Here is a 27,628-nt window from a genome sequence, read left to right as displayed (position 1 = left end):
ACGCCAATTTTATAAAGGGCTCCAGAGATGATCCCGGCAATTACAGACCTGTAAACCTGACTTCAATACCGGGCAAACTGATTGAAACTATAATAAAGAACAATATTGTCAGACATATAGATGAACATAATTTGTTGAGGAAGAGTCAACATGGTTTTAGTAAAGGGAAATCATGCCTCACCAATCTACTAGAATTCTTTGAGGGGGTCAACAAGCATGTGGGTCAAGGGGATCCAGTGGATATAGTGTACGTAGATTTTCAGAAAGCCTTTGATAAGGTCCCTCACCAAAGGCTCTTACGCAAAGTAAGCTGCCATGGGATAAGAGGGAAGGTGCTCTCATGGATTGGATAACTGGGTAAAAGATAGGAAACAAAGGGTAGATATAAATGGTCAGTTTTCAGAATGGAGAGAGGTAAATAGCGGTGTCCCCCAGGGATCTGTTCTGGGACCAGTCCTATTCAACATATTCATAAATGATCTGGAAAAAGAGGTAAACAGTGAGGTGGCAAAATTTGTAGATGATACAAAATTACTAAAGATAGCTAAGACACAGGCAGACTGCAAAGAGCTACAAAAGAATCTCTCAAAACTGGGTGACTGGGCAACAAAATGGCAGATGATATTTAATGTTGATAAATGCAAAGTAATGCACATTGGAAAGCATAATCCCAAATATACATATAAAATGATAGGGTCTAAATTAGCTGTTACCACTCAGGAAAGAGATCTTGGAGTCATTGTGGATAGTTCTCTGAAAACAACCACTCAATGTGTAGTGGCAGTCAAAAAAGCGAACAGAATGCTGGGAATAATTAAGAAAGGGATAGATAATAGGACAGAAAATATCATTTCGTCTCTATATAAATCTATGGTACGCCAACGTCTTGAATACTGTGTGCAGATGTGGTCGCCCCATCTCAGAAAAGATGTATTCGAATTGGAAAAGGTTCAGAAAAAGGGCAACAGAAATTATAAGGGGTGCGGAACAGCTTCCGTATGAGGAGAGATTAATAAAGCTGGGACTTTTCAGCTTGTAAAAGAGACGGCTAAGCGGAGATATGAATGAGGTCTATAAAATCATGACTGGTGTAGAGAAAGGAGATAAGGAAGTGTTGTTTACCCCTTCTCATAACACAAGAACTAGGGTCACCAAATGAAATTAATAGGCAGCAGGTTTAAAACAAATAAAAGGAAGTATTTCTTCACACAACGTATGGTCAACCTGTGGAACTCCTTGCCAGAGGATGTTGTGAACAGCAGGGTGTGCCCCACGGATGCGAAGGGGGGTGCCAGGGATAACAGCAGGGTGCGCCCACGGCGGCTGCGGGGGGGGGGGTGCTAGGGAGAACGGCGGGGTGCGCCCACGGCGGCTGCGGGGGGGGGGTGCCAGGGAGAACAGCGGGGTGCGCCCACAGCGGCTGCAGGGGGGTGCCAGGGAGAACGGCAGGGTGCGCCCACGGCGGCTGCGGGGGGGGTGCTAGGGAGAACGGCGGGGTGCGCCCACGGCGGTTGCGGGAGGAGGGGTGTGTGCCAGGGAGAACGGCTGGGTGCGCCCACGGCGGCTGCGGGGGGAGGGGTGTGTGCCAGGGAGAACAGCGGGGTGCGCCCACGGCGCCTGCAGGGGGGGGTGTTAGGGAGAACGGCGGGGTGCGCCCACGGCGGTTGCGGGGGGAGGGGTGTGTGCCAGGGAGAACAGCGGGGTTCGCCCACGGCGGGTGAGACGGCCGATGACTCGTTGCTGCTCGAAGGACTGACGCAAGTGACGCGACTCGCAGGCCCCGCCCAGCACCCCCCGCTCCCTTCCCCAGTCCCCGCCCCGGCCGAGGCCTCTCCCGCTGTCACGCGGCTCCAACCTCCGCCCGTCCCTCACCAGGGCCAGCCGCCAGGCAGGGAAGTGTCGCAAAGCCTGACAGGAAACTTTGCCGTGGGTACGACAGCGGCGGGCTCGCTTTCCGGCCACTGGATGAGTGGAGAGTGGGAGCCGAGGAGGAGCTGAGGAGACGCTGGGGTTAGTGGCCGCGGGCGGGGGGGGGGGCCGGGAGGAGGCCGCGCGGGGGAAGCGGCCCGGCGGCGGGGTCAGGAGCCCGGGCAGCCGCCGCTGGCGGCGATGTGAGGCGGGGCTGGGGGCCGTCTCTACCTTTGTTGGCTCCCCGCCGCCCCCGCCCGGCCCGGCCCGGCCCGGGAAGGGAAGCGAAGCGAAGCGGCTGCCCCGTCTCACGCTCTCCTTCTCTCTGGGTCTGTGTCGGTCTCTCTTCTAGGACATGGCCGAGGTACCGCCCGGGCCGAGCAGCCTCCTCGCCCCGCCGGGGGACGCCCTCTCCCCCTTCCCCGGAGGAGGGGGGGCCGCCGCCTGCCCCGGGGCCCTGGACGAGGAGGAGGAAGAGGAGGGCGGCCAGGCGCCGCAGCCGCGAGGCGGCGGCAAGGGGGGGCCTCCGCAGCAGCACCGCCTCCTCCACCACCACCACCACCCGCCGCACCACAACCACCAGCTCAACGGCCTCCTCAGCCCCGAGCTGCGGCACCTCCGAGCCTCCCTCAAGAGCAAGATCCTGAGCTCGGAGGGGGCCGAGGGGCCGGAGAACAAGCGAGCCGGCAAAACAGTGGGCTCCGGACAGCCGCCGGCCGCAGCCCCGTGCTCGCCCCCCGTCCCCAACCACCTCCCGGAGCCCCAGGCCAGGACTGCGCCTCCGGCAGCCACAGGGGACAGGAGCCAGCCGGCGGCCGCCACTGCAGCCCGCAATGGACTGGCTGGGGGGCCTGGCCTGGAGGAGGGGGATGAAGGGGAGGAGGAGGAGGAGTCTCTGCTGCTGCTCTCCACATCCTTAGCAGCAGCCTGCAGTTTGAAAGGCTCGGGGACGGACTCTCCTCCCGAGGAGGACCTAACGATACGATACGTCCGGTATGAGTCCGAGCTGCAGATGCCCGATATCATGAGACTGATCACCAAAGATCTGTCTGAACCCTACTCCATTTACACGTATAGGTATTTTATCCACAACTGGCCACAGCTTTGCTTTTTGGTAAGTGGTGCGGGAGGAGGGAAGACATTGGGAAGGTCTGGGGTAGAGGGAGCAGGTTGGAAGGGGGGTGGAATTCATGGGGAAGCTGCCAACTGATGCTTTTTAATGGTCATGGGATGGAGAGAGTTCTGGAAATACCCTGTCTTATTTACCAGTGATGTGCCCTGCACACCTGTGGTGCTCTATGTAGACAATTCAGAAAGTATACGTAGTCACGCTCGTCAAGGAATGATTCAAGTAGAGTAATGGGGTTTGCATGTGGGACTGAAACCCAGGAACTCCTGAGTTCTAAGCCTGCCATTGACACTGATTTTCTTTACGACCTCTTGCAGTTCATTTCTTCATTCTCTGCCTCAGTTTCCACTCTTGTAAAATTGAAGTAACAGTACTTAACTAGCAAGTCTTGTGAGTTAATTTGATAACTTTTTTCAAGGTGCTGTACAAAACAGTCCAAAGTAATTCACTTATACGATATGGTCTGAGTTAAGTTGTAAATGTAATGGGATGGACAGATATCATGGAATTGAATTTTTGCAAACCTCAAACTTTTTATCCGCAAAACTAGTTGAAAATGAAACATAAAATACAACTGTATCTTCTAGTGCAAAAGTCACAGTATATGTAAAATCATAATTGTCATGCTGTGTCCAAATACTGTGCTAATAACACATCCAGTCTTGTTTCCTGCCTGCTATATTAGACTAATAGTCCATTAGTCTGCCTTTGTCAGTGGCTTGAACTTCTTTATCTTAAAGAAAACATAGTAAGTTCTAAAGCCTTTTTAGTAATGAAAAGTTTAGTGTTATACACTAATCATATGGTGTGAGCACCATATGTAAGTTGTCTAGAGAAACATTTGTGTCTCAGTCCTGTAGACGTTTCTGCACGTTTGACTTTATGCACGTGAATACTTACGTTTAAAACAAAGTATGTGTGTAAGTGTATGGCCTTGATCCTGTAAACATTGTCCTTGGTAATAGATAATAGGTAGTTTCCATTTACACAAGGAAAGTCAACATTTGTATGAAAACATTTTTATAACAGTTATCATATTGAAATGAAGTTGAATACAAAGTAAAAGAAGGAAAAACATTTTATGGATCTTTTGGGAACAGTTTAAAGACTAGCTATTACACTACAGACAGGGTGTAACTAATTTTGTGGAGGCAGAAGTTCTTTCTGCTAAGTTATTAAACTCTTCTCCTTTATGTACAATAGTATTCATTCCTCACATGTGGCTTGCAAATATTCACTCAGGAATAATTATTATTACATGGGAATAAGAAGTGACTATACCTTTACTGTGGATTACTGGCGCTTATGTGCTTATATTTTCTGAGTTAACCGTGGGCATAATTTAATGGTCTGTACTAGGGTTTCCAAAACTGTGGGTCTTATGATCCCTACAAGGGGATACAGCAGGGTTATGGAAAGTTGTGCAAAAAATGTGAAATAGTTAAAAATGGATATACAACGGAAGCCTTATAATGGTGTATCCTATTTGGACCACCATATTGTTGAATGTAGGAACCTCAGTGGTTCGATGCAGAGTAGTGCAGCAGCCTGCTATAGCTGCTTCTGATAAAATAGTATGAAGCCTGTACTTGAGTGTGTCTAGATTTACCTTATACAAAACAAGTCCTATTAAAAACACTTGTGTGACATGAAACTCAAGTACCCATATGTGCACACGGCACTGAATTGGGATGCTGGATGTGTCAGCAGAAATCAGGCCAGAAGGCACTGTTGAGCATTGCATGATCTTATAGGATATGTTGTTTAGTCTGTGGAGCTCAGTTCTTGCCAAGGAGTGATTTAGGAAGACTGTTCCATGAAAAGGACAGTGACAAGTCATTCAGTGACATTCTCAAAGAAAATGTGGGAACGTGACACATGAGACATGGTTTTACATCAGTGGATTCAAAACCAGCATATAGAGTGCTCTGAAGTGCTGGCTGTGGAGCTATAAAGTCTTTAAAGTGATTGCAGCATCAAAGGGGAAAGAAGAAACCTTACGTTTATCTTTAAGGGTGTGTTTTGAGAAAACTTGAAGCCTTAAAAAACCAACAAAACTTGAGTACTCAAACTGGCAATGTTGATACAGATATCCTTCAGATTTGGTATCTCTGAATCACAACAGTGTAAAGCACATACAGTTGTGGAAAACCTTACACTTGTGACTTCAAATGTTAGTCTAATGCAGCTGACAAATTGAAAACAATGTCTTTATCAAATAAGTTTGTTTCGTATTGTATTAGTAACATGGATGAGGATATTCAAGAGCAACTGCTTTCAAAACTTGGGAAAAGAGACTTCTTAAGCCTTTCAGTGTGCTGAGTCAGTTGATGCCTCTGATGCAGCACAGATTTTAGCACTTGTGAGGTTTGTTTTTAAAGGGTCTGTTGAAGACTTGCTTTTTTTGTAAAGCTGAGCTATGTACGCACAACAGACAAATGCATATTTGAGACATTTCAGGAATCAAAGTTTTCATATTTGCGGGGAGCATTCTATTGTAATTTGCATGTCAAGTGCAAGATGATAACAGGAAAGAATAGAGACCTGGGCCTACAGAACCAAAACATCACATCTAATGCTTCGTGGCTTCGTTGTTTTTCCCTACACAGCAAGAACTTGTAAGAAAACTCCTCAAAGATTGCACCACTCCTTTAAGAAACTTATAGAGAAGTGAACTTCTTAAAAGTTGTCCAGAGAATACCTGACTGTTTGCATTGCTCTGATGGGTTCCCTTCACCGGCAACTTCTTTCATGCTGAAGGGAGGTGGCTTTCACAAGATAAAGTGCTAAGTCCACTCTCAGCTAAGACCAAGATGGCATGTTTTCCTGAATCATCCCTTGCTGAAACCTTCAACATGTTGGGCAACATACTTATCCTAACTAGTTGACATCTTTGGGCACCTAAATGAGCAGAACTTTCTCTTTGGAAGTGGACTAGGAATGCTGCATACATGGTTGCTAAGGTAGAACACTTGGAAATTGGCCTTCATGAGTGCAAAGAGGAAATTTTGAGTTTGCTCTTATTTCAAATTTATAGGGCATTGAAGCTGTAAGAAACCAATCAGGAACTTATACATTAAAAACTGAGGGAACTGAAAACTCAGCTGGGAATACAGTACCTGTAACTGGCTTTGGAGGGAGTAGGGGGGAAGCTGAGGGGAAGCAGGATCACGGGCTCTTTCATCCAGCATGTTATTGATTTGGTTGCATTGACTAGGCTAGTGTAAGTCATAAGAATGGCCACACTGGGTCAGATCAAAGGTCCATCTAGCTCAGTATCTTGTCTTCCGACAGTGGTCACTACTAGGTGCTTCAGAGAGAATGAACAGAACAGGTATTTATCGAGTGATCCATTCCCAGCTTCTGGTAAACAGAGGCTAGGGACACCATCCCTTCCCATCCTGGCTAATAGCCATTGATGGACTTATCATCCATGAACTTATCTAGTTCTTTTTGAATGCTGTTATAGTCTTGGCCTTCACAACTTCCTCTTACAAAGAGTTCCACAGGTTGACTTGTCATAGGAGAGGCCTGTCAAACTGACAGTCTTCGCCTGTGACAAGACCCAACAACTGATTTTAGTTAGGAACTTAGATTTGTGGCCATCTCTGATAAAGTAGGCGTCCATCTTAAGTTGCAGATGCCTTGAAAGTGTAATTTTTTTTTTCTCATCTCTGAGGGTCCAGTTTCTGTACAATGGTGGCAATTAAAAATGAAGTATGACAATCATTTGTCAGTCAAAAATGACTTAAGACCACATGTTTTTCCCCAGTTCAGCCTTGTGTATAACATCTTTAGTTAGAACAGGTTCATCCGTCATACAAAATTGTGAGCATATTTTTTAAAAAAATTGTAGCTCCTTTTTAACTTTCTAGTTTTGGCATGGTTAAAGTTACAAAACTTCTCCCATTTAGGGCTGCCATTAGAGGGCTCAGGGAAGATGTTTATTTTAATTTAGAAAGGGCAAGTTAAGCAAACCCTGGTCTATTCCAAAGATTTGGTAAAATAGGACATGTTGCTTATTATATAGAAGTAGATTTCTTTCTGATTTATTGATACCTTTTGCAAATCTCCCCCCCTCCCCACAAAAAAAACAAAAAACCAGCTATAGATCCTACTCAAGTTCTATATCTCTATAGGGTTCTTAACTTCATGTGATTAGCAGTAGTAGGAGTTCTGTTTCAATTGAATTCTACAAGTTCTAAAGGTAATATTTTTTGTACTTCCAGTAAAGAGACTGCAGGTGTTTGGATATAAATCCCTAATGATTATAATTGAGATTTTTATGATTACTATTAATATGTTTTTCTTCTGTATAATATTCCATTCAAGGATCTCAAAGCATTTTACATTAACATAAGACCCCTTTGAGAAAAGTATTCACTACTTTTCAGTGGGAAAAACTAAGGCATTGAAACTGAACCATAGAGAGGCCAGGAAATTGCCCAGACCTTCAGAGCAAGGTCACTGCAGACCCAGGAATAGATCTTAGAACACCTGACTCCCAGTCTTGCAGTCTACCACAACTATTTCTTTTTGTATTTCAACTTAACTCAGTTAAAAACGTACAAGTTCCTCCAGAGCTTGTTACTTTTTTAACTGAAATACTTTGTCTGTTGCTTCTGTCTATCTAAGGCAGTAGTTCTCAAAGCCGGTCCGCCGCTTGTTCAGGGAAAGCCCCTGGCAGGCCGGACTGGTTTGTGTACCTGCCGCGTCCGCAGGTGCGGCCAATCGCGGCTCCCACTGGCCGTGGTTCGCCACTCCAGGCCAATGGGGGCTGCAAGAAGTGGCGCCCTTCCCACAGCCCCCAATGGCCTGGAGCTGCGGATGCGGCAGGTAAACAAACCGGTCTGGCCCGCTGGGGGCTTTCCCTGAACAAGCGGCAGACCGGCTTTGAGAACCACTGATCTAAGGTACTTGTATGGTTCCCAGCATTGTATCTGAGCACCTCTCAGTCTTTAATGAGTTTATGCCCACAATGCCTTTGTGAGGTAGGGAAGTGCTGTTATCCACATTTTACAGTTGGAGGAACTGAGACACAGAAAGGCTAAGTGACTCCCCCAAGGGCAGACAGGAAGTCTGTGGCAGAACTCTCAAGTCCCAGGCTAGTGCCCTAACCACTGGACCATCCTTCCTCTCTTTTCACAGTTGGTGATATGATAGCAAAACCTGAGACATATCATGTGGCTCCGAAAGGCACTCTAGCCTTTGGTTTCAAGACTTAATTAGGTTTTTATTTTAGTTAATGTTCCAATCCATATGTAGAAGCTTGTGAAGCAAAATGTAGACAGTTTAGTAATAACTTTTGCAATATGTGGATGAGATGAAATCATCTCTTTAGTTAAATATTTAAATTTTCTTGCTTAAAAAACAGGTAACAAATGATGAAATTGAATTTATGCAAGTTAACACTCTTTGAGATTTAGACTAATATAGGTTTGAAAAATAATCTCATAGTACAAACACCTTTAGTACTGGGAATATTTAATGCTTGGTTTGTGGAGTTGGTATCTTGGGGCCAAATCTGCTGTTAAAAACTTACATGCAATTTCACTGGGAGCTGCATTCATGTATTTGAAAGCAGAATTTGGCTCTTAATCATTTGCTCTGAAATGATCCTGTATGGAAATTTCACTTTTGCTTCAGTCTGTTTTTATTTAGGCTGTTTCCACTTTCTCCTTCAGAATGCCAGAGAACTAAACTATTAATTTTACATGCTGGAGTATGTTTTTCACCTTTCAGTAAGAGGGAAAAGGGAAATAAGGGCCTGATCCTGCAGTCCTTATGCAAGCACAATGCTACTGGAGTCACTGGGAACCTTGTCTAAGAACTGCAGGAAAAGATCTTCTGAAAAACATGTACAATACCACTTTGTTACCTATCACTATTTTCTGACAGTAACCACAAAGATCAATGAATCTGCAGTTTTGTGTCAGTGAACTGCTAGATCAGTAGTATGGTTTTATTTTTAAATAAAAATGAACACTATTTGTAGCCAATGGAATGTTGGTATATACATTTATTATTTCCTGTTTATCTCGAATTTCACTTCTTTCAACATGTATCAAGTATGTTATCTATAAAGTTTTCTGTATGATTCTAAGTGAACAGTAATTTGCACCATTATGTTCTTTTAAAGTCAAGAGGTGTGTGTTTGCTTTAAATCAAAGTGTGGGATCACATCAGGTACTCTGCATAATTGTAGCAGCACTATTTAAGAGTCTGTCAGTTCTTCCAATATACAGTAAAAGCTGTTTTATCTGGCATTTCACCAACCAGAAAGCTCTATAAACCGGCATTTCTGATTTTCATTGAAATTCCAATTTATAGTCTGGTTGGCGCGGGGCTGGCAGGGGGTTGGGGTGTGGAATGCGGGCTCTGGGAGGGAGCTTGGGTGCGGGAGGGGGGTTGGGGCGCGGGAAGGGGTGCTGGATCCGGGGGGGGTGCTCACCTTGGGCGGCTCCCTGCAAGCGACGACCTGTCCCAGCTGCTCCTAGGTGGAGGTGCAGCAGGCAGCTCTGTGCACCGCCCCTGCAGCTCCCCTTGACTGCGGTTCCCGGCCAATGGGAGCTGCAGAGCTAGCGCTCGGGGCGGGGGGGCAGCAGGTCGCCGAGCCGCCTGCTGTGCCTCCGCTTGTGAGCAGCCAGAATTGGTCGCTGCTTGCAGGGAGCTGCCCGAGGTGAGCGCGCCCCAACCCACTGCCCCGAGTCCACACACACACACACTCTCTCTCCCCGCCCCCCACCCCTGCCTGCATTCAAACTCCTTTCATCTTAGTTAACTGGCTTTTTTCACTTACCGGCACCCCCCATTTGCACAACATGCCGGATTAAACAGCTTTTACTGTAATGCTTTATGTTTCTCAGGGCCTGAGCTATACAAAACTTGCCTTGGGCTGAAACTTGGCATACTAGGTCTTAGTGTTGAAGAGGTGTTTTTTCTTTTAAAGAAATGGAAAGAAATCTACTTGATTTGCCTGTTTAAATTATGAAATGTGAAGCAAAACAACTTGTAGGGTGTGTTATATCTCAAGTGTTTTCCCCCCTCCCCCCTGTTTTTAAATAGATCTTTTTAAAGCCATTTGTCTAAATTGTAGACCAGTTCTTTTGGGTACATTAAGAAAAAAATTATTCTTGCTAAGTTTAATTTAGAAACTTCTTTCAGTGCTTGATGCACTTTTGCCGAATAGTCTGCACACAAAATCTGAATAAACTGTTATAATCAAGGGAATAAAATCTTTCCCCCCATGTCATGGTGCTACTGTGCAACCACTGCTAATTTCTCAATTGCTGCACCTCTCCTTCAATGGGGGTTCTTGACGAGTGGATTTGTATAGACACAATAATAACCCACCACTCATGAGCAGGACTATTAAAAGGACTAAAGGAAAATATTTTTTCCTGAAGGGAAACTTTGGTCCTCATCTTGCAACAGGAGCCACTTGGATGGATCCTTGTACTTATACACAGCCTCATTGTGTTAAATTTGTGTGAATGCGGTTAGCAATTATAATCATTCCATTTATTTAACATTTCATAATATGAAGTATTTCAGAGCGACTAAGTCGTCATGACCATGCCTCTCATGGCAAGTGTCACTGGGAGTAACTGTTAATGAGGAATTCTTAAGTAAATGAGAACTCTGAATTAAAGGTACTTGAAAAGCATGAAATTACTGGTAAAACTATTTTTGTCTGAATGATTTCTTTTCCTTGTTACTGGAATGAAAAGTGACATTTGTTAAAGATAAAACATCAGGGTTTCATAAGAGCCATTATGTTCTTGGGGTTAAAAAATTGCTAACAGAAACTTAAAACAAGTATAATCTTTCATAGCTTTTGTAAACAAACATGGAAAATCATATGCAAAAATAAATTCAGTTTGTAGTTTATGCGCTAGTCTTGACAGAATTCAGTTGGATTTTTTATAAATTTGATGGATAATAGCAATGTTTATTTTTAAACTTTTTTTATTTTTATATACTCAAATTTTCATAGATAAAAGGAATTATGGGGCAGGGAATGTCAGACAATTATTAAATAATGGTAGACTTTGAGGCTGTTAAAACATAGATTGTCAACCTAACGTGTCAAAATATACAAAGGAAATATCCATAAATGAAAGTTCTCAAGCAGCGGCTTTTTTGGGTTTTTTTGCTTTGCCTATCTGTGCATTTAGATTGTTGATGCAATTTTTGTCGGCTTCCATGTGTACAGTGAAATTGTTGATAAAAATCTAATCTTTCTAAGCCTATTTCTTTACTCAGGCTGCCATGTCTTTATTTTTAAATGTGAGTAAATAAGGATAGATTGAAGGACCTATTTCTAGAGTCTTGTCTTATATACAAAGTCTGCTCCCATTGAAGTTCTGCGTGGAATGACTGTAAACTCTGGTTTTTATATCACTTTGAGAAACACTATAAAGAGTGGTGTTGATAAAGTTTCCCATCTGTACTTTGGATATATGTTTGAACTGTATATACAGTTTTACAGTGCAAGCTATTATTTGTTACTTTTGTGTACGTAAGATTGTAATTTAAAAGGCAAACAAATTCACTTTTGTTTTGTTGGCATTCATTGTATATCACATACTTGGAATGTACATAGATATTTGTTTGTCTTTAAGGCCATGGTAGGTGAGGAGTGTGTAGGTGCCATCGTCTGCAAGTTGGATATGCACAAAAAGATGTTCCGCAGAGGTTATATAGCCATGTTAGCAGTGGATTCCAAATACAGAAGAAAAGGCATTGGTAAGAACAGCCTCTCCATGTTCTTATTCAAACTCTGATAACCCTGTTGGGATGGTTGTAACTTTTGGAATAGAAGAGTGCCACAAAAATAACAGGCTTCTGCAGAGGTAAAAGATTGTTTTCCTAGAAAGCTTTTTTTTCTTTAACTCAGAGCAACTTGAAGTGGTTTGGAGACTGTCTACACTTACTGTCATGTGACATGATAGTATTTTACAACTTTGGAGTTGCAATAACTAATTCTAGTTCATTTCCAATGAAAAATGGAGAATAATTTTATTTCATTTTTTACTTGAACTTTTTTTTTTTCCCCACTAGGAGGCTGTTTACCCAAGAAAAATCCTATTTTCTGGTAGTAGCAGTCTCCCCAAAACCAAGTCTGGACAAGCAACACTTAACTTGCTACCTTCCTGGAGCATTCTTGATGTGCACTTAAATTCCTGGGTGTATTGAATAATTGGTAAATTTGGCATAGGTCTGAAATGAAAGATACCCAACCTGCCACCTCAGTTTCTCTTGTAAAATGTCAGTGCCAAATAGGAAAAGAAATGGATAACTTGTGTAGCCGTGTTTGCACATAAACCCATTCACAACCTCCTACTCACTATCCCGGTGAGCTGCTTTAGTAAATTCTTCCTTTGACTCCTCTTGATCAAATTTGCCACATACTGCCCTTTGGGGAGCCATACATATAGCTAATTACAGCATGTATACTTAAAAAAATCTCTTTTTTTTATGAGGCAACCAAATTTGAGATAGTTTGTTGGACAGTTTCTGTAACATACGTGCCAGGAATTTCTTCCTTGTTATCTTCACTTAACAAATCAATGTTGAACTACTTTTTTAAATAGGCCATCTTGAAACATTGTCCTCTATTTTGCAGTACTTTTGAAACTTAAAATGTATATGTCAGCATTTCAGGACAAGGATATGCTTTGCTACTAATTCATTATGGAGCAAACTCTTGCTTCCTGTATGTTTAAACTCTGTTTTTATTATGGAGGACAGAGAGCATGACTTGCACCAGAAAAATACGGGACAGATTTGTAAAATATTTCTGTTGTGCTTCTCCGACCCCTTTCTCTTCCTGCAGCTCCTCCAAATATGACACAACATCAAAACAAGTTTCACCCCAAGTGCACAAACAATCTTGAATGTAGTCTTGGTTTTTATAAAAGCAAAATTTTGGCATAGACTTCCAAGTTTGGGGCCAATAATGACTGCCCTAATATAGTCACAGTAGTATATAGGAGAAAGGATACAGGGAGATCACTCTCCCTCCTTTCCCTTGAGCACTGTCATGCAGGAGGCAGCCATGATTTAGCTGCAGATGCTTGGGAGTACAAGGGGATGCCAACTAACGCTACATTTATGTTCACAAAGCGTGCTGTCTCTGCATGACTTCTCCCCTTCTCTGCCCCGTCTGTATCCTGTTCATGCCACATCAGGGTAGCACTGGCTTCACTTTTTAACTTGAAGCAAATCCAAAGTACCTTCCCTCAGTACCTCTCAAGATATTTTTTTTCCCACAAAGAGCATCACTACTCATTAGATTTACCTTTCCCTGTCCCCAGCATATATCAAATTTTGTAAAGAGGTGAAATTTCATCCTCTATATCTATTTAGTTGGTATTTTAAATATACAATCTATAGATTGTTTCAGGGTGTGTGTTTTTTCTTTTTTTTTAAAGAGCCATCTTTTTGCAAGAGAAATGTTCCTCAAATATGCTCAAAGGGGATTCCAATCATAGATGCAACAAAAGGGAATCAAACAAGTCTTGAAATTCATCTTTATTATGTAAAATATGAGGATATTTTTAAACATGAGAAGCCTGTTTATAACAACAGAAAGACAAAGAAAAGAACTTCAGATTCCAAGGAGAAGCTTGTATATGTTATATAATACCTGTAGACCTATTATACTCTCATGGGTGCCACGTAGAAGTCTTTGCAAATACAGAATAGTTAGTATATACTTAAAGGCAATTTTAATGCCAAAACCTTGAAAGCAGACAGTGAATCTGCAGTCTAGTTTTGGGTATTGTGACTATTTATTATATGCCACTGTGCTGTGTATTGAAATGGAATATGTGGATGTAATTAATATATATATTATAAAATTAGTAATCTGTAAACTGTGATTCTCTGAATTTATATCTCTTTAAAAAATCTATACCTGTATTTTACTTTAATACTATTAAAATCTATTTTCCAGGTACAAATTTGGTTAAGAAAGCTATTTATGCCATGGTTGAAGGAGATTGTGATGAGGTAAGTTTTTATAGGTGCTCAAAAATTTTGAGGGAGTACTCTATGCTGTGTTTGTGTTATTCTCCATACCCATGGATTTATTTTATAGGCATTCTTTTAGACACTTGATTATCTTGTAAGCAATTCTTCCATTTATTGTAGGAGATGGGATACCTTCAAAAAGGCAAACTGAGGAGTATTTTTTCAAACTTAAGTTTAGTTAACTATAACATAATGTACAAATAAGAAGAGTTAATACTTTTGATATATACTACACTAAACAGTTAGATACATCTCCTGAAGTTTGAGTCGTGTGCTCTGGGCTCCCAAACATTCTAAGAATAAATGCTGCTGTTGAACAGAGAGAGCTTGTTTTGGAATTTGAGTTGGTTATTGTACCTAACTCCTCATTGTATTCAGGATATGTGAAGTTAAACACTGAAACAGTATCAACTGTAATACTGTAAAACATGGTCTTATCAGAGTATCATCAAATTTTCCAAAAGAAACCCATACAGAGTACTTCCCAATAACATAGAATTATCACAAAATCATAAAGTGATTTAGTGTGTATTCTCTTCAGAGCATTTAGTAAAACTATTGCAGTATCATAAAATCAAACTTTACTTTCTGTATCCTAAATTTTGTTAATATCCCTATTTATCTTTTTTGCAAAATTCTTCCAACTAGATGAAAACTTATGAGTTCTATTTGACTATATAAGAAGTAACTAATGTAGTCCTAATATGATTGGGTGAAGAGGAAAAATAAGAAAGGGAGAGAATAAGGTTCTTCACAGGCTTGTCTGTTTACCCCAGCTATCTATTCCTTAACACTCATTCCTCCACTCAGTAGTATAGAACCATAAACCTGTTGTCCTTAATATAAGTGATTTAAAACACTAAATCATATTCATAGTTCCTCAGGGAGGTTAGCCAGTCCTTTGATCTTTCTAGGGTATCCTGATTAGCTGTGCACCCTGCTAATGCAGTATTTAGGTATGTTGTGGAAATTTGAACTAAAAATTGCAGGTTTTCTTTAAAAAAACAAAAACAAACCCTTCTAGGATGTATTTTTTTTCTCTCTCCCCGCCCCCCCCCCCCCCAAACAAGGCTACTGATAAACTCTGCCACTTTTTCTATAATCTCTTCGGAATCTTATTCTCTGTTATCCCCTTCATCCTTATTGCCAATTTCTTGGTCACCTCTCACCTCAATTACTGCATTCGCTTCCTTTGGCCCTCCCATTTCTGGGATTGTGCCTCTCAATTATAACTCATGTGCTTCTGCGGAAATAGTTGTCCTCCCCCACAGCTCTTACCTCTACCTCCTCCTTGAGTGGTCTTCAGATTTTGTTCCATAACTCATTCAAACCCTCTTTCCCAGGGCCCTTCAGAGCTCTACTCTAACTGCATGTGCACTTACCTACTTATGACTTATGCTTTGGCAACATAATGAAGCTTGATAACTCTCCATTTCCTTTTCCCATAAGCAGCTCCATGTCTTGTCCCATGTCATCCCCTATTCTTGAAATATACGTCCTGGTCCTGTCACTACACATCCCTTTCCTTGTTCAAATACCTCTTCAGTGCTTCCTCATTTTTATCAGTCTTCCATTGCTGATCTCCACTTTGGCCTTGAATTTGAACACCATTTACAGATAAATAGCAATATTTCCCCCATTACCATAGTATCCAAGCACCTCTCAATCTTTAATGTATTTGTCACAACAGCCTTGTGATATAGGGAAGTGCAATTATCTCCATTTTCGAGATGGGGAACTGAGACCCAGATAGGTGAAGCAACTTGCCCAAGGTCACACAGGAAATTGGTAGCACAGCAGGGAGTAGTAACATGATCTTCTGAGTCACAGACTAGTGCCCTAACCATCCTTCTTCACTAATAAATGATTATTTTTTTAAAATGAGAGGAACTAATAAGACACATACATAATATTAAGTACATCTCATGAGTTTTTCCTATTGTAATCTTTGTGTTCATTGTCCCATACACCTTACTGTTTTTATTTCTCACTGTGTAAAATCTAATGTGGACTACAAGTTCCTCAACACACAGACCCTGCTATTTCATTTTTGTTAAATGCTATGCCCCTCTGCTGTATAAATAATTTTCCATGTTAGGTCGTTTATGTACTTTTCAAACTCTCCCGTTAAATGTGCTACATTCTAGGCTTCACTGTGATCCATTATTATGAGATATTAACACACACAAACTGTCTACAGTAATATAGCAAATATGTCTTGATATTTTTTCTCTTCCTTGGCACTAAGTCTGAGCGTAGGTGACTTCCTCCAGATGCTTGTGATGCAACAATACAACAACTTTGGCTACTTGAACCTCCTAATATATTTCAGAAAAGTTTTCGCTCATGACAAGGATTGGAAAAATCCACAGACCTGCTCATCACTGAAGAGTGGGAAGCTTCCCCTGATGAGCGAGGAAGCCCATATCACCCATTTCTGCAAAATTTAAGTTTTTTTAATTCTTATTTAAGTTTCTAGTCCTTATGATTGGTACATAGCCAAGCAAGTATGAAATGATGCAGCATTACAGCTTGTCTTCCTGCGCCTATAGATTGCTGCAGTACATCTGCTGCTATTGGTTTTTTTCCAATCAGTGGCAGAGAGAAATTAACAAGATATTGTTCAGTTTCACTGCTGCTACTCAGAATACAGTGAACAGTAAGGGAGAAAAATGTAAAAAATCTTATTTTTGTTCAAAAGTGTGCTTGAAAAATGAGCATGTTGTCCCATGTGCAAACATCCAGGGCAGATTGAAAGAGGCCCTGGAGGCTTTTCGCCTTCCTCTGTAGCATGGGGCACGGGTCACTTGCTGGAGGATTCTCTGCTCCTTGAAGTCTTTAAACCACGATTTGAGGACTTCAGTAGCTCAGACATAGGTGAGAGGTTTTTCGCAGGAGTGGGTGGGTGAGATTCTGTGGCCTGCATTGTGCAGGAGGTCAGACTAGATGATCATAATGGTCCCTTCTGACCTTAGTATCTATGAATCTATGAATCAGTTTTTCCCAAATGCCTGTTTGTTCACCCACTTAAAACATGTTTAGATGCATCTTTGAAACTTTACCCGTAAATCTTACCTTGGAACAAAGGTGACAAAAATACCATGTTCCCAGTAATACTTGGGCAAGTAATCTGACAAGCTTGTACAATACTTTTCAAAGTATTGAAGAGCAAGGGGTAGATCTTAGGGAACAGTAGGTGAACTGTGATGTACCTTTAGTACCTAAAGTATATGGTGGTGCCCATTTGTGGTGGTTGAAAGTTTGCTGCAACAGCATAATGGTAGCTGTAAAAAGTTTAATCTCTGTTTTGTTTGCTGGTGGTAACAAACTAGGCAAACATACAAAGTCCCAAGGTAGAATCGGATATCTGAGGCCTTGTCTACACTACTGCAGTAAGTCGACCTAAGTTACGCTACTCCAGCTACATGAATAACGTAACTGGAGTCGACGTAGCTTAGGTTGACTTACCACAGTGTCTACACTGTGGTGCGTCAACGGGAGACACTCTCCCGTGGACTTACCTGACTCTTCTCATTCCAGTGGAGTAGACTGGAGAGTGCGCTGCTGTCGATTTAATGGGTCTTCATCAGACCTGCTAAATTGCCCCCCACTGCATTGATCACAGCAGCGTCGATTTCCAGTAAGTGTAGACGTGGCCTAAGGCACTGTGTGCTAAACATACTTTGGTCAAAAGGCCATTTTGAGCTACAGGTAAAATTTAAGTCTGAAGAATGTACCACTAGCGAAAGATTACTTTAAATACGTGTCCATGTGTGTAAATTTAACATTCTGTCAAGTCCCTAAATTTCACTAATGTAATTTTTGACATTATGGTTTTCTGAAATACTTAATGATAGTGAATTTTAATGATGATCATTCAAGATTGTGGACTAAAGATTTTGGGGAACTAAATGAGCCAAAGTTTATAGTAGATTATGTTAAATTAGCATAATTTATTGGCATGATCTGAGAGCAATATGTAGAAAATGTGGTCTACCGGAAACAATTTTAAAAGCTATGCCTCTGAAATACATAATTACATGAATTACTATGACTGTATTTGCATAGCCCCAAACTCCGCTAAAAGTGAAAACTCAATGGTTTGAAAAAAAAGCCAAATATGTCTGTCTTTTTGATTTCATGAATACTCAACTTCGTAGGTGTTATAAGCATTTCATTAGTAAAATATCTTAGGAGGATATTTTCAATGACTTTCAATGGGAGTTGGCCTCTTAACCACTCTTTGTTTGAAAACTCCCCTTAAAGCAGATCTGGCTGAAAAATTGCAGCATTTAGGGCCATCCTGTAGATTTGTTTTCCCTTCTTGAGGGAATTTGATTCTTTAAAGGAAAAAATGGATTGTTCATTAATGTATAATCTTTCATAGTAATCGAAGTATAACATTTCATACTTGCACAGTGTCTTACATCTTCATAGCACTGTATAACTGCTAACTAATCAAAATAAATTGGCAGTACATGCTAAAAATACTTAACATTCTCACAATTTTTCTGAAAGTTAGGAAAGAAAATTGCTTATACAAAATGTGAAAAGGAATCGCAGCTTTTCACAAGCAGCCTCACTGAAACGGATAACAGTTCACAGCTGAAAGTCACCATGAATACTATTATCAGCTAGGTTGGTCTTTAGCATCATAAATACACCTAGTAAACAATAAAGTGTGACACTTTGCTTATCTCACTGGGATCACAACTTTAAGTCAGCAAAACTCGAGAGTCCAGGCATCTGGTTACATGAAATACTGCATCATAATGTGGCTTTTTTATTGTATATGTTGTAAAGGATGATGTATGGTATCATGAAATATTTCAGATTATTCACTGGAAATATGGTCTTTCTTCAGAAACTTTGTGTCTGTAGAAAATACTATTCTGTTGATTGAGCTGGTCAGGATTCATGCAGGTGGACAGAGGAGATGATGATTCTGAGTTATTAAAAGAATTAACAGGCATACTTGTACACCGAAAGCAAATTGGTTGTAGGAAATGCTCTAGGACAGAAGTGAGTGGGAACACTGAACACGCTGTCTTGCATTTGAAACTGAATACAGGAATGGGACAAGTCTTTGCATAACCACACCCCTCCAAACCAAATGAAGCATGAACAAAAACAACCAAGAGAATGTAATTGGGCTTCTTGATTATGTACAGATACACATTTCAGTATCACTTGCATATTGTTTATTCAAGCAGGGTGACTTAGGTCCTTCTTGTCTGCAAGGTACATTATCTTGTCTATTCAGTGTTTAAGATTAAACTTTTTCCAGCAGTATATTTGATCAGTTTTATACTTAATTGAAGGTTAAAATTACACTAGATTACACTAGCCTTCTAAATTGTAAGTATCAATCGTAATGAAATGATATGGACCAGTGGCCAAGGCACTGGCTAGGAGTAACGAGGCCAGCGTTCTTCTCTTGGATGAACCAGTAATTTGCTGTACTCTAATTATTTAATCTATTTCCTTCAGTTTTCCCATCTGTAAAATGGGGACAAAAATACTTATCACCTCAGATTCCATGGTGATGGGTGTTATAAAAGAACCTAGATAGAGCTGCTGTTGCTTTGTAGAGCATCAGAAGTCAGTCTTTTTGTTTTTCTTCTCCACCCTGAAAATGCTGGCATTCTTAAAATCAGAGCTCACTGCCTTATTTAATTTTTCAGTAATTTTTCACTTTGTATGACACTATCTATCCCTTCTTATGGTGTGATGTAAACAAATGTACTTCAGTATTGTTTGTTTCATTGTGTCTTGGTGAATGGAGAACTGAAGTATTGGGATTCCAGCAGACCTGAATTTCAACATTTAAGACTCTTAAATAAGTGACTTGCAAGTGTGGTTGGCAGCCCTTTGGCATTGCTTGCAAATCAGCATGAATATGCAAAGTTGAAACTGGACAAAGGCATGTTATAGTACTCTGCCAAGTTGCTAAATTTCAGTGAGAACGAATGCTGTTGGTCGACAAAGTTCAAATGACAAGGGGCTTCCTGCTCAGTGTTACTTATGTGGGTCGTATTTCCTGACCTCTGTAATGCTTTGTTTTAATCTGAGCTCAGAAGCAATTTGAGGTTTTTAATTGTAATTAAGTAGAAAATAAGCATTGATTCTTTAGTTCTAAATTACTACTATTTCAGTAAGTGATTGAGTCAATGTTTATTTAATCAATTCAAATTAATATGGTAGTACTAATGAGCCCAGTCAGAAGTCTCGATAATGATTCCAGCGAAGTAACAAGGTGTATTGAAAACCAGAAACTCAATATCTGATTCTTCCCAGGAGGCTTAGAATTGAATTAACATGTCTTACAAATACAGATACAGTAAACTGACCACCATGTTTTAATCACCCTGGATATTTTTTTTTGTTTTACATCACTTTGTCTTTGCTTATTTAAAAAAATGAATTATTTTAGCCTTCTCTTCCTTTTAATTTTCCCTGCTATGCCTATCCCAGGACATGGTTTATTTGTGGGGGGATTAAAGGGGATGAATGGCTGGAATATGTGGTCAGAGATGTTTCAGATTTGGCCATTAGTCAAACTTGTAAATGTAATGGATATGTATTACGTTTTAGTATATGCATTCAGAGTTCATGGTGAGCACATTTTCTTTTCCATTGTCTTGTATTTTGTGTAGCCATTTGTACCTTTGCAAAGTGGATATGAAATGCTACAGTTTGACAGCGTTAGAAGCTCTTTCTTGAGCATCAACAAGAGAATTGATTCATAGTTTGCTGCAAATATTATGCAAAATGTTGCTTTAATTCTGTGGTCTCTATACCATGCGCATCATTATAGTATTAAATGCTTTTTTTGTATTTAATATGTAAATTCACTTGATCATGGATTAATCTGTAGTCTGAAGAGCTTGTCATTTTCATTTTGGTGGGCAAGTATTGTATGTTCTTGTGCATATAGAGACCATTTTTAGTGTTAAAATAAGATCTGCTTGAGTTTTGGTTGAATATTGTGAAAATGTGTGTATATTTTACAAATTTAGATTAGATTCTCTGATGTGCCAGAGCTCTGCTCAGTGCAGCTGAGAAAAGGGATGAAGAGTGGAACCAACACTGATTTTTATGACACCTTTGTACTCCCCCGTGCCTGGGGCCAATTTGTTTCTCAGTGTAACTTAGGCCAGGCTCAGGTTTGCTGTAAATTATACATGGCTGCCATACTTCCAGGGGTGCCTTTCCACATCCAGCAATTGCCAGAGCACAGGGGAATAGAAAAAAGCGGCTCTCCATGCTCAACCTATGCCAGGACTAGCTGGGAGTGGTGTAGGGCAAACTGCATGCCACTCAGGAATTTCCCTATATAGAATCACAGGACTGGAAGGGAGCTTGAGAGGTCATCTAGTCCAGTCCTGTGCACTTATGACAGGACTAAGTATTACTTAGACCATCCCTTACATGTTTGTCTAACCTGCTCTTAAAAATCTCCAATGATGGAGATTTTACAACCTCCCTAGGCAATTTATTCCAGTGCTTAACCACCCTGACAGTTAGGAAGTTTTTCCTAATGTCCAACCTAAACCTCTCTTGCTTCAATTTAAGCCCATTGCTTCTTGTCCTATCCTCAGAGATTCAGAACAACAATTTTTCTCCCTCCTCCTTGCAGCAACCTTTCATGTACTTGAAAATTATCATGTCCCGTCTCAGTCTTCTCTTTTCCAGACTGAACAGACCTAATTTATTCAGTCTTCCCTCATAAGTCATGTTTTTTAGACCTTTAATCATTTTTGTTGCTCTTCTCTGGACTTTCTCCAGTTTGTCCACTTCTTTCCTGAAGTGTGGCGCCCAGAACTGGACACAATACTCCAGTTGAGGCCTAATCAGTACGGAGTAGAGTGGAAGAATTACTTCTCGTGTCTTGTTTACAACACTCCTGCTAATACATCCCAGAATGGTGTTCGCTTTTTTTTTCTTCCCCCCAACAGTGTTATACTGTTGACTCATATTTAGCTTGTGGTCCACTATGACCCCCTGATCCCTTTTCACGGTATTCCTTCCTAGACAGTCTTTCCCATTTTGTATATGTGCAACTGATTGTTCCTTCCTAAGTGGAGTACTTTGCATTTGTAAATAGGATGAAATTCAATAAGGACTTTAGACCATTTCTCCAATTTGTCTAGATCATTTTGAAATATAATCCTATCCTCCAAAGCACTTGCAACCCCTCCCAGCATGGTGTCGTCCGCAGACTTTATAAATGTACTCTCTATGCCCTTATCTAAATCATTGATGAAGATATTGAACAGAACCGGACCCAGAACTGATCCCTGCAGGACCCCACTCGTTATGCCCTTCCAGCATGACTCTGAACCACTAATAACTACTCTCTGGGAACGATTTTCCAACCAGTTATGCACCCACCTTAGAGTAGCTCCATCTTGGTTGCATTTCCCTAGTTTGTTTATGAGGAGGTTATGCAAGTATCAAAAGCTTTAGTAAAGTCAAGATGTACCACGTCTACCACTTCCTCCTATCCACAAGGCTTGTTGTCCTGTCAAAGAAAGCTATCAGGTTGGTTTGACACGATTTGTTCTTGACAAACCCATGCTGACTGTTACTTATCACCTTATTATCTTCTAGATGTTTGCAAATTGATTGCTTAATTATTTGCTCCATTATCTTTCTGGGTACAGAAGTTAAGCTGACTAGTCTGTAATTCCCCAGGTTGTCCTTATTTCCCTTTTTATAGATTGGCATTCTATTTGCCCTTTTCCAGTCTTCTGGAATCTCTCCCGTCTTCCATGACTTTTCAAAGATAATCGCTAATCAGATATCTCCTCAGTCAGCTACTTGAGTATTCTAGGATGCATTTAATCAGGCCCTGGTGACATGAAGACTTCTAACTTGTCTAAGTAATTTTTAACTTGTTCTTTCCCTATTTTAGCCTCTGATCCTACCTCATTTTCACTGGCATTCACTATGTTAGACGTCCAATCTCCACCAACCTTCTTGGTGAAAACTGAAACAAAGACATCATTAAGCACCTCTGCCATTTCCACATTTTCTGTTATTGTCTCTCCCACCCCACATTGAGTAATGGGCTTACCCTGTCCTTGGTCTTCCTCTTGCTTCTAATGTATTCTAGAATGTTTTCTTGTTACCCTTTATGCTTCTAGCTAGTTTGATCTCGTTTTATGACTTGGCCTTTGTAATTTTGTCCCTGCATATTTGTGTTATTTGTTTATATTTATCCTTTTGTAATTTGACCTAGTTCCCACTTTTTGTAGGACTCTTTTGATTTTTAGATCACTAAAGATTTCTCCTGGTTAAAGCAGGGTGGTCTCTTGCCATACTGCCTGTCTTTCCTACGCAGTGGGGTAGTTTGCTCTTGTGCCCTTAATAATGTTCTTTGAAGAGCTGCCAACTATCATCAATTGTTTTTCCCCTTAGACTAGCTTCCCATGGGATCTTACCTAAAGTTTGCTAAAGTCTGCACTCTTGAAATCCATTTTCTTTATTTTGCTGCTCTCCCTCCTACCATTCCTTAGAATCATGAACTCTACCATTTCATGATCACTTTCACCCAAGCTGCCTTCCACTTTCAAATTCTCAGTATAGCAGAAAGCAGCCATTTGAGGGGTCCAGGATCTGCCTAGAATTTCATTTTGATTTGAAAAAAGAAAAGGAGTACTTGTGGCACCTTAGAGACTAACAAATTTATTTGAGCATAAGCTTTTGTGAGCTACAGCTCACTGTCATTTTGATTTGAGTTTGCACTTTTTCTGTACACAAAAAATGTTCATGTAAATATTTCGTCTAACAAATGTTCATGGAAAGCTAAACTTGGATCTGTTGCCAAATCTATTTAATCACAAAGCTAAACTTGTTTGGGGCAAAGTGTAATTAGTTTACAAAGGTTAGAGCATTCATTGAAAGAACTGAAAGGGTACCATGTGACTTAGGTCCCTAGCCATTCAATTTGAATAATAAATTCCAAATATCAAATACTTGATTGAAGCAATACGGCAAACAGATGAAATTTGATTGCACAAAACTTTAATTGATGTTGAGTAACTGCCACATTTTTTAAAATTGGGTTCCATTTGGACAATTAATGAACAGAAAAAAAGCTAAATTCTATTAACAAATTGTTTATGGGTACACATTAGTCTATTAACCTAGAAGAGTTTTAAAACCGAACAGATAGCTGTGTAAATAATTTTTTTGAAATAATGCAACTCTTCTCAAAATTGACTTATTTTTTTCATTGTCTTTAAAGGTTGTCTTGGAAACAGAGATCACAAACAAGTCTGCTTTGAAACTTTATGAAAATCTTGGTTTTGTGCGAGATAAGAGGCTGTTCAGATACTATTTAAATGGAGTTGATGCACTGCGTCTTAAACTGTGGCTGCGTTAAAAGAAACCATCACATCAATCAACTGACTTCCCAACAACACAGAGTTGTCCTTTGCATGCAATGCAATTTGTACAGAATTGCTTTGCAGGTGGACTTAGTAATTTCCATGCAGCTCTTATCTGTCAGTGTCTCATTGAGTGTCGCACATATTTGTTGCACTTTGGCATGGCGCATTTGTTCTGAATTAAAACAGATTGTTTCAAACTTCGAGTTCTTTTGGTACCAGCAAGATGTGCCGGTTGATAGCCAAGATATGTTCATTCATTTGCAAGTCTACTGACTGTATTACATACATAGTGAACACTTGATCAAAGAAACTGTATGTGGAACACAATGCTTGGTTCCAGAAAAAAGCCAATATAGATTGTAAAATTCTATAAGTATACTAACATTTCATACAAAACTTGCCATAGTTTTCTGGAAAAAGGCTTCAATTTTAGGTTTTATTTTCAATATTGAATTTTCCATTCTTAAATATTGGTACCTCAGTGATTAGTGAATGAAAAAAAATGTATTGTAGGGTGGGGTGTGTGTTACAATGAGTAACAGTAACAATTAAATTGCGTCTGCCAGTGCCTGTATAGATAAGTATATTTGTCTTCACCTCTAATTTTTGAGTGCATGCTTTTTTCTTTTACTTTTTTCAATTGTCTTTGCAAGCAAACTTCTGCTTTTATTTAAATTCTGAATTTGATAATAAATTATTTCAGATTTTTATAATTTGGATACTTCTCCCAGAAAAGGGTTTGGAAAGCCCTTCTTTTCTTATAGCAAGAAGTGTTAAGCTATTTTGAAAAACCTTGAGTAGCTGCTAAAAAAAGAACCTGATGTCACCAGTAAATCGCTGCTGCTTTTGGATGCACTTTTTCTTTAAAAGAGGGATTTTAAAAAATATATAGAAAATTAATGTAAATTGGTATGATTTTATTTAATCAAAATTATCTCTAGAAGGTCTGAAGAACAGCTATTTTAAAATAGAACAATTTTTTCACTTTGATTTGGATTCAGATTGCTTTGCTTCAGTGTTCTAAAATGCTTCTATCTTCGGTTCTCGATCTTTGAAATAAATGTCAAGGTGTATTGTATCCATTTTTAGCTGCTCTCACCTTCTCAAAACTTATTTGAGCTAAGTTATTGCGGGGGTTCTTCCCCCCCCCCCCTCCCCTTTAAAATAAATGTAGCAGGGAAGGGATTTCCCTTTTTTAAATGGGATACATAGGTCTTGCCCTAAGCCATCAACTTGTTCAGCAGTAATGCTGTGTTTATGCTCTCCTGATTGATCAATGTGATATATGACCAAATTTATAAATGGATTGTATTTCATCTTGAAAAAAGGTGACATTGGTTTATTTATATAAGTGGAAGAACCTAGGCAACCCATGAAAAAAGGATGAACTCTCAATGAGTCTGCTCGTCTGTACTGAGTGTAATCTTCAGATTTGCCTTATTACACTGTGTTTTTAGGGTTTGGTTAGAGTCATGTTTTTTAATTGTTATAATTACTGTACATTTAAAAACCCTACCTCCTGTAAGTTAGGAAAAGATCCCCTTGCAGGAAAACTGGATTTAAACGAAAGCCAGCCTTATTTTGCACAGACAAACGTTCACATGGTGACAGGCATTTCTCACCATGTACAAATTGTGAATTGTATTTGAAAATAAAGATTTTTTTTTTTTTTAATTAAAATTGGCACTTGGAAGTTCTCTGGTTGTGGACACCATTTGTGCTTTTCACTTTTTCCATTTCTAAAATGAAATTAATCCTCTAAAATAGTGCCAGAATAAATGTAAACTGAAGACTCTTATTTACAGAACAGGTATGGTGTGGTCAGTGGCAGTGCATGTTTCCACCATACTACCCTGTAATGTAATTCATGCTTGTTCTGATTCAAAAACTTCTAGGGATAAGGATATTGTTGACTCTGCTTAATCAGTCATTGCTTGGCCTCTTGTGAATATACTGTCAGTAGGTGCCAATTTTAGTTAAGATTTCAGTGATATGGACTTCAGTCCACTAGAAACTGAACCTTCACCACAAACTTATTTCCCATAGGTGTTTTGGTGTCCTATCAAATGGTAACTACTTTGGTTCATTTGGCACTAATGATCTAGAGAGGAGATACTTCATGTCTGTTACCAACTGTTGGAGACTATGTAGGGGATCCAGTGTTGGAAATTGCGAACCAGTCTTGCTTCGTTGTTTAAAAAACAGCAGAAGAGAAGTCCTTTGCTGGTCAAATCTGAAAACACCTACTGTTTAAATATTAAAAGCAGATTAGAACCTAGCTTACAATAGCTCATACAGGTTGTTGCACAAATACCACTTTTGAGCAAAATTCAAATACAATTCAGTCTAGCCGTGGCAAGAAGTGGTTCTCACCATGCAAACTTTCAGAATTCTGAGCAAAATGGGGGCAACTTTCTTTTAAGAGTGCTGTCTACAATAGTCTAATATTGCTACTGTATCACACAGAGTTCACTACAGAATATACTGAAGCTGTACACATTGGTATTCAAAAAATTGGTATAATCTCACTTTGTTGCATAGGGTGGGATGTCCTGAATTTGCAACAAGGTGAGACTATCACTAACATGAAAACAGTTCAAATAGTACTTCAAATAGAAAGGCATAATCAAGGTTTCTTGGGGTTCTTTGTCTTTGTTGCCAAGACATGCTCCCTGCCCCTTTTTGCATTGACAAATCTAAACTAAGGAGTTGGTATTAAGTCACTTTTATGTTTAACTTTATATTGCCTGAAATACTACTATTGGCTGACATGTCAGAAATGTGTGCATTACAATGCTTTAAAAAGGAAAAAAAGTTACGATTATCAGGTTCACCACTAATCTAATTGGCATTGCATAGCGCATCCCAGTTTCGGTGCACTACAAGACATCACTAAAACTGAGTGCTAAGTTACAAGGTTTTCAGGTTTTGTAGAAATGCAACCATAAATTATATTGGAGTTCGGGGATCAGGTGGGTAGCTAAAAAATATCAAGTGTATCTCAAAATATTGGACTGCTGTTTTGCGTGGATTATGTTCTTCTGTCCTTTATCCTTTGGCAAGAACAAGAACCAGTGAGGTTATGGAATGTGCAAGCTGTCTAAATAAGATGCAGTCAAATAAAATATGGTTAAGTTGTTTATGCATTTCCTTTTAA

At 40.1% G+C, this 27,628-nt stretch overlaps 1 protein-coding gene across 7 annotated transcripts in view; it reads left to right on the top strand.

Moving 5' to 3' along the window:
• The first annotated feature begins 1,826 nt into the window (after nucleotides 1-1,826).
• NAA30 (N-alpha-acetyltransferase 30, NatC catalytic subunit) overlaps nucleotides 1,827-27,628 on the top strand; it is a 60,014-nt gene continuing 34,212 nt past the window's right edge. The window contains exons 1-6 of one of the 7 annotated variants that reach the window (XR_005225635.2): nucleotides 1,837-2,010; nucleotides 2,261-3,022; nucleotides 11,662-11,785; nucleotides 13,998-14,053; nucleotides 16,407-16,520; nucleotides 24,327-24,460. Coding sequence is in view for 6 of the 7 variants with exons in the window: in XM_037901192.2 (XP_037757120.1) it covers nucleotides 2,264-3,022; nucleotides 11,662-11,785; nucleotides 13,998-14,053; nucleotides 24,327-24,464 (1,077 nt within the window). In the remaining variant the exon portion in view is untranslated. Of the gene's footprint in view, nucleotides 2,011-2,031; nucleotides 3,023-11,661; nucleotides 11,786-13,997; nucleotides 14,054-16,322; nucleotides 16,521-24,326; nucleotides 27,618-27,628 lie in introns of those variants that run through there. The other 6 variants (XM_037901193.2, XM_037901194.2, XM_037901196.2 and 3 more) reach the window with 6 other exon arrangements.

Source organism: Chelonia mydas, chromosome 6, assembly GCF_015237465.2.
Source record: "Chelonia mydas isolate rCheMyd1 chromosome 6, rCheMyd1.pri.v2, whole genome shotgun sequence".
Taxonomy (NCBI): Eukaryota; Metazoa; Chordata; order Testudines; family Cheloniidae; genus Chelonia; species Chelonia mydas.
The sequence above is the reverse complement of the archived record's forward strand: the minus strand, read 5'-3'. Positions and strand labels throughout refer to the sequence as shown.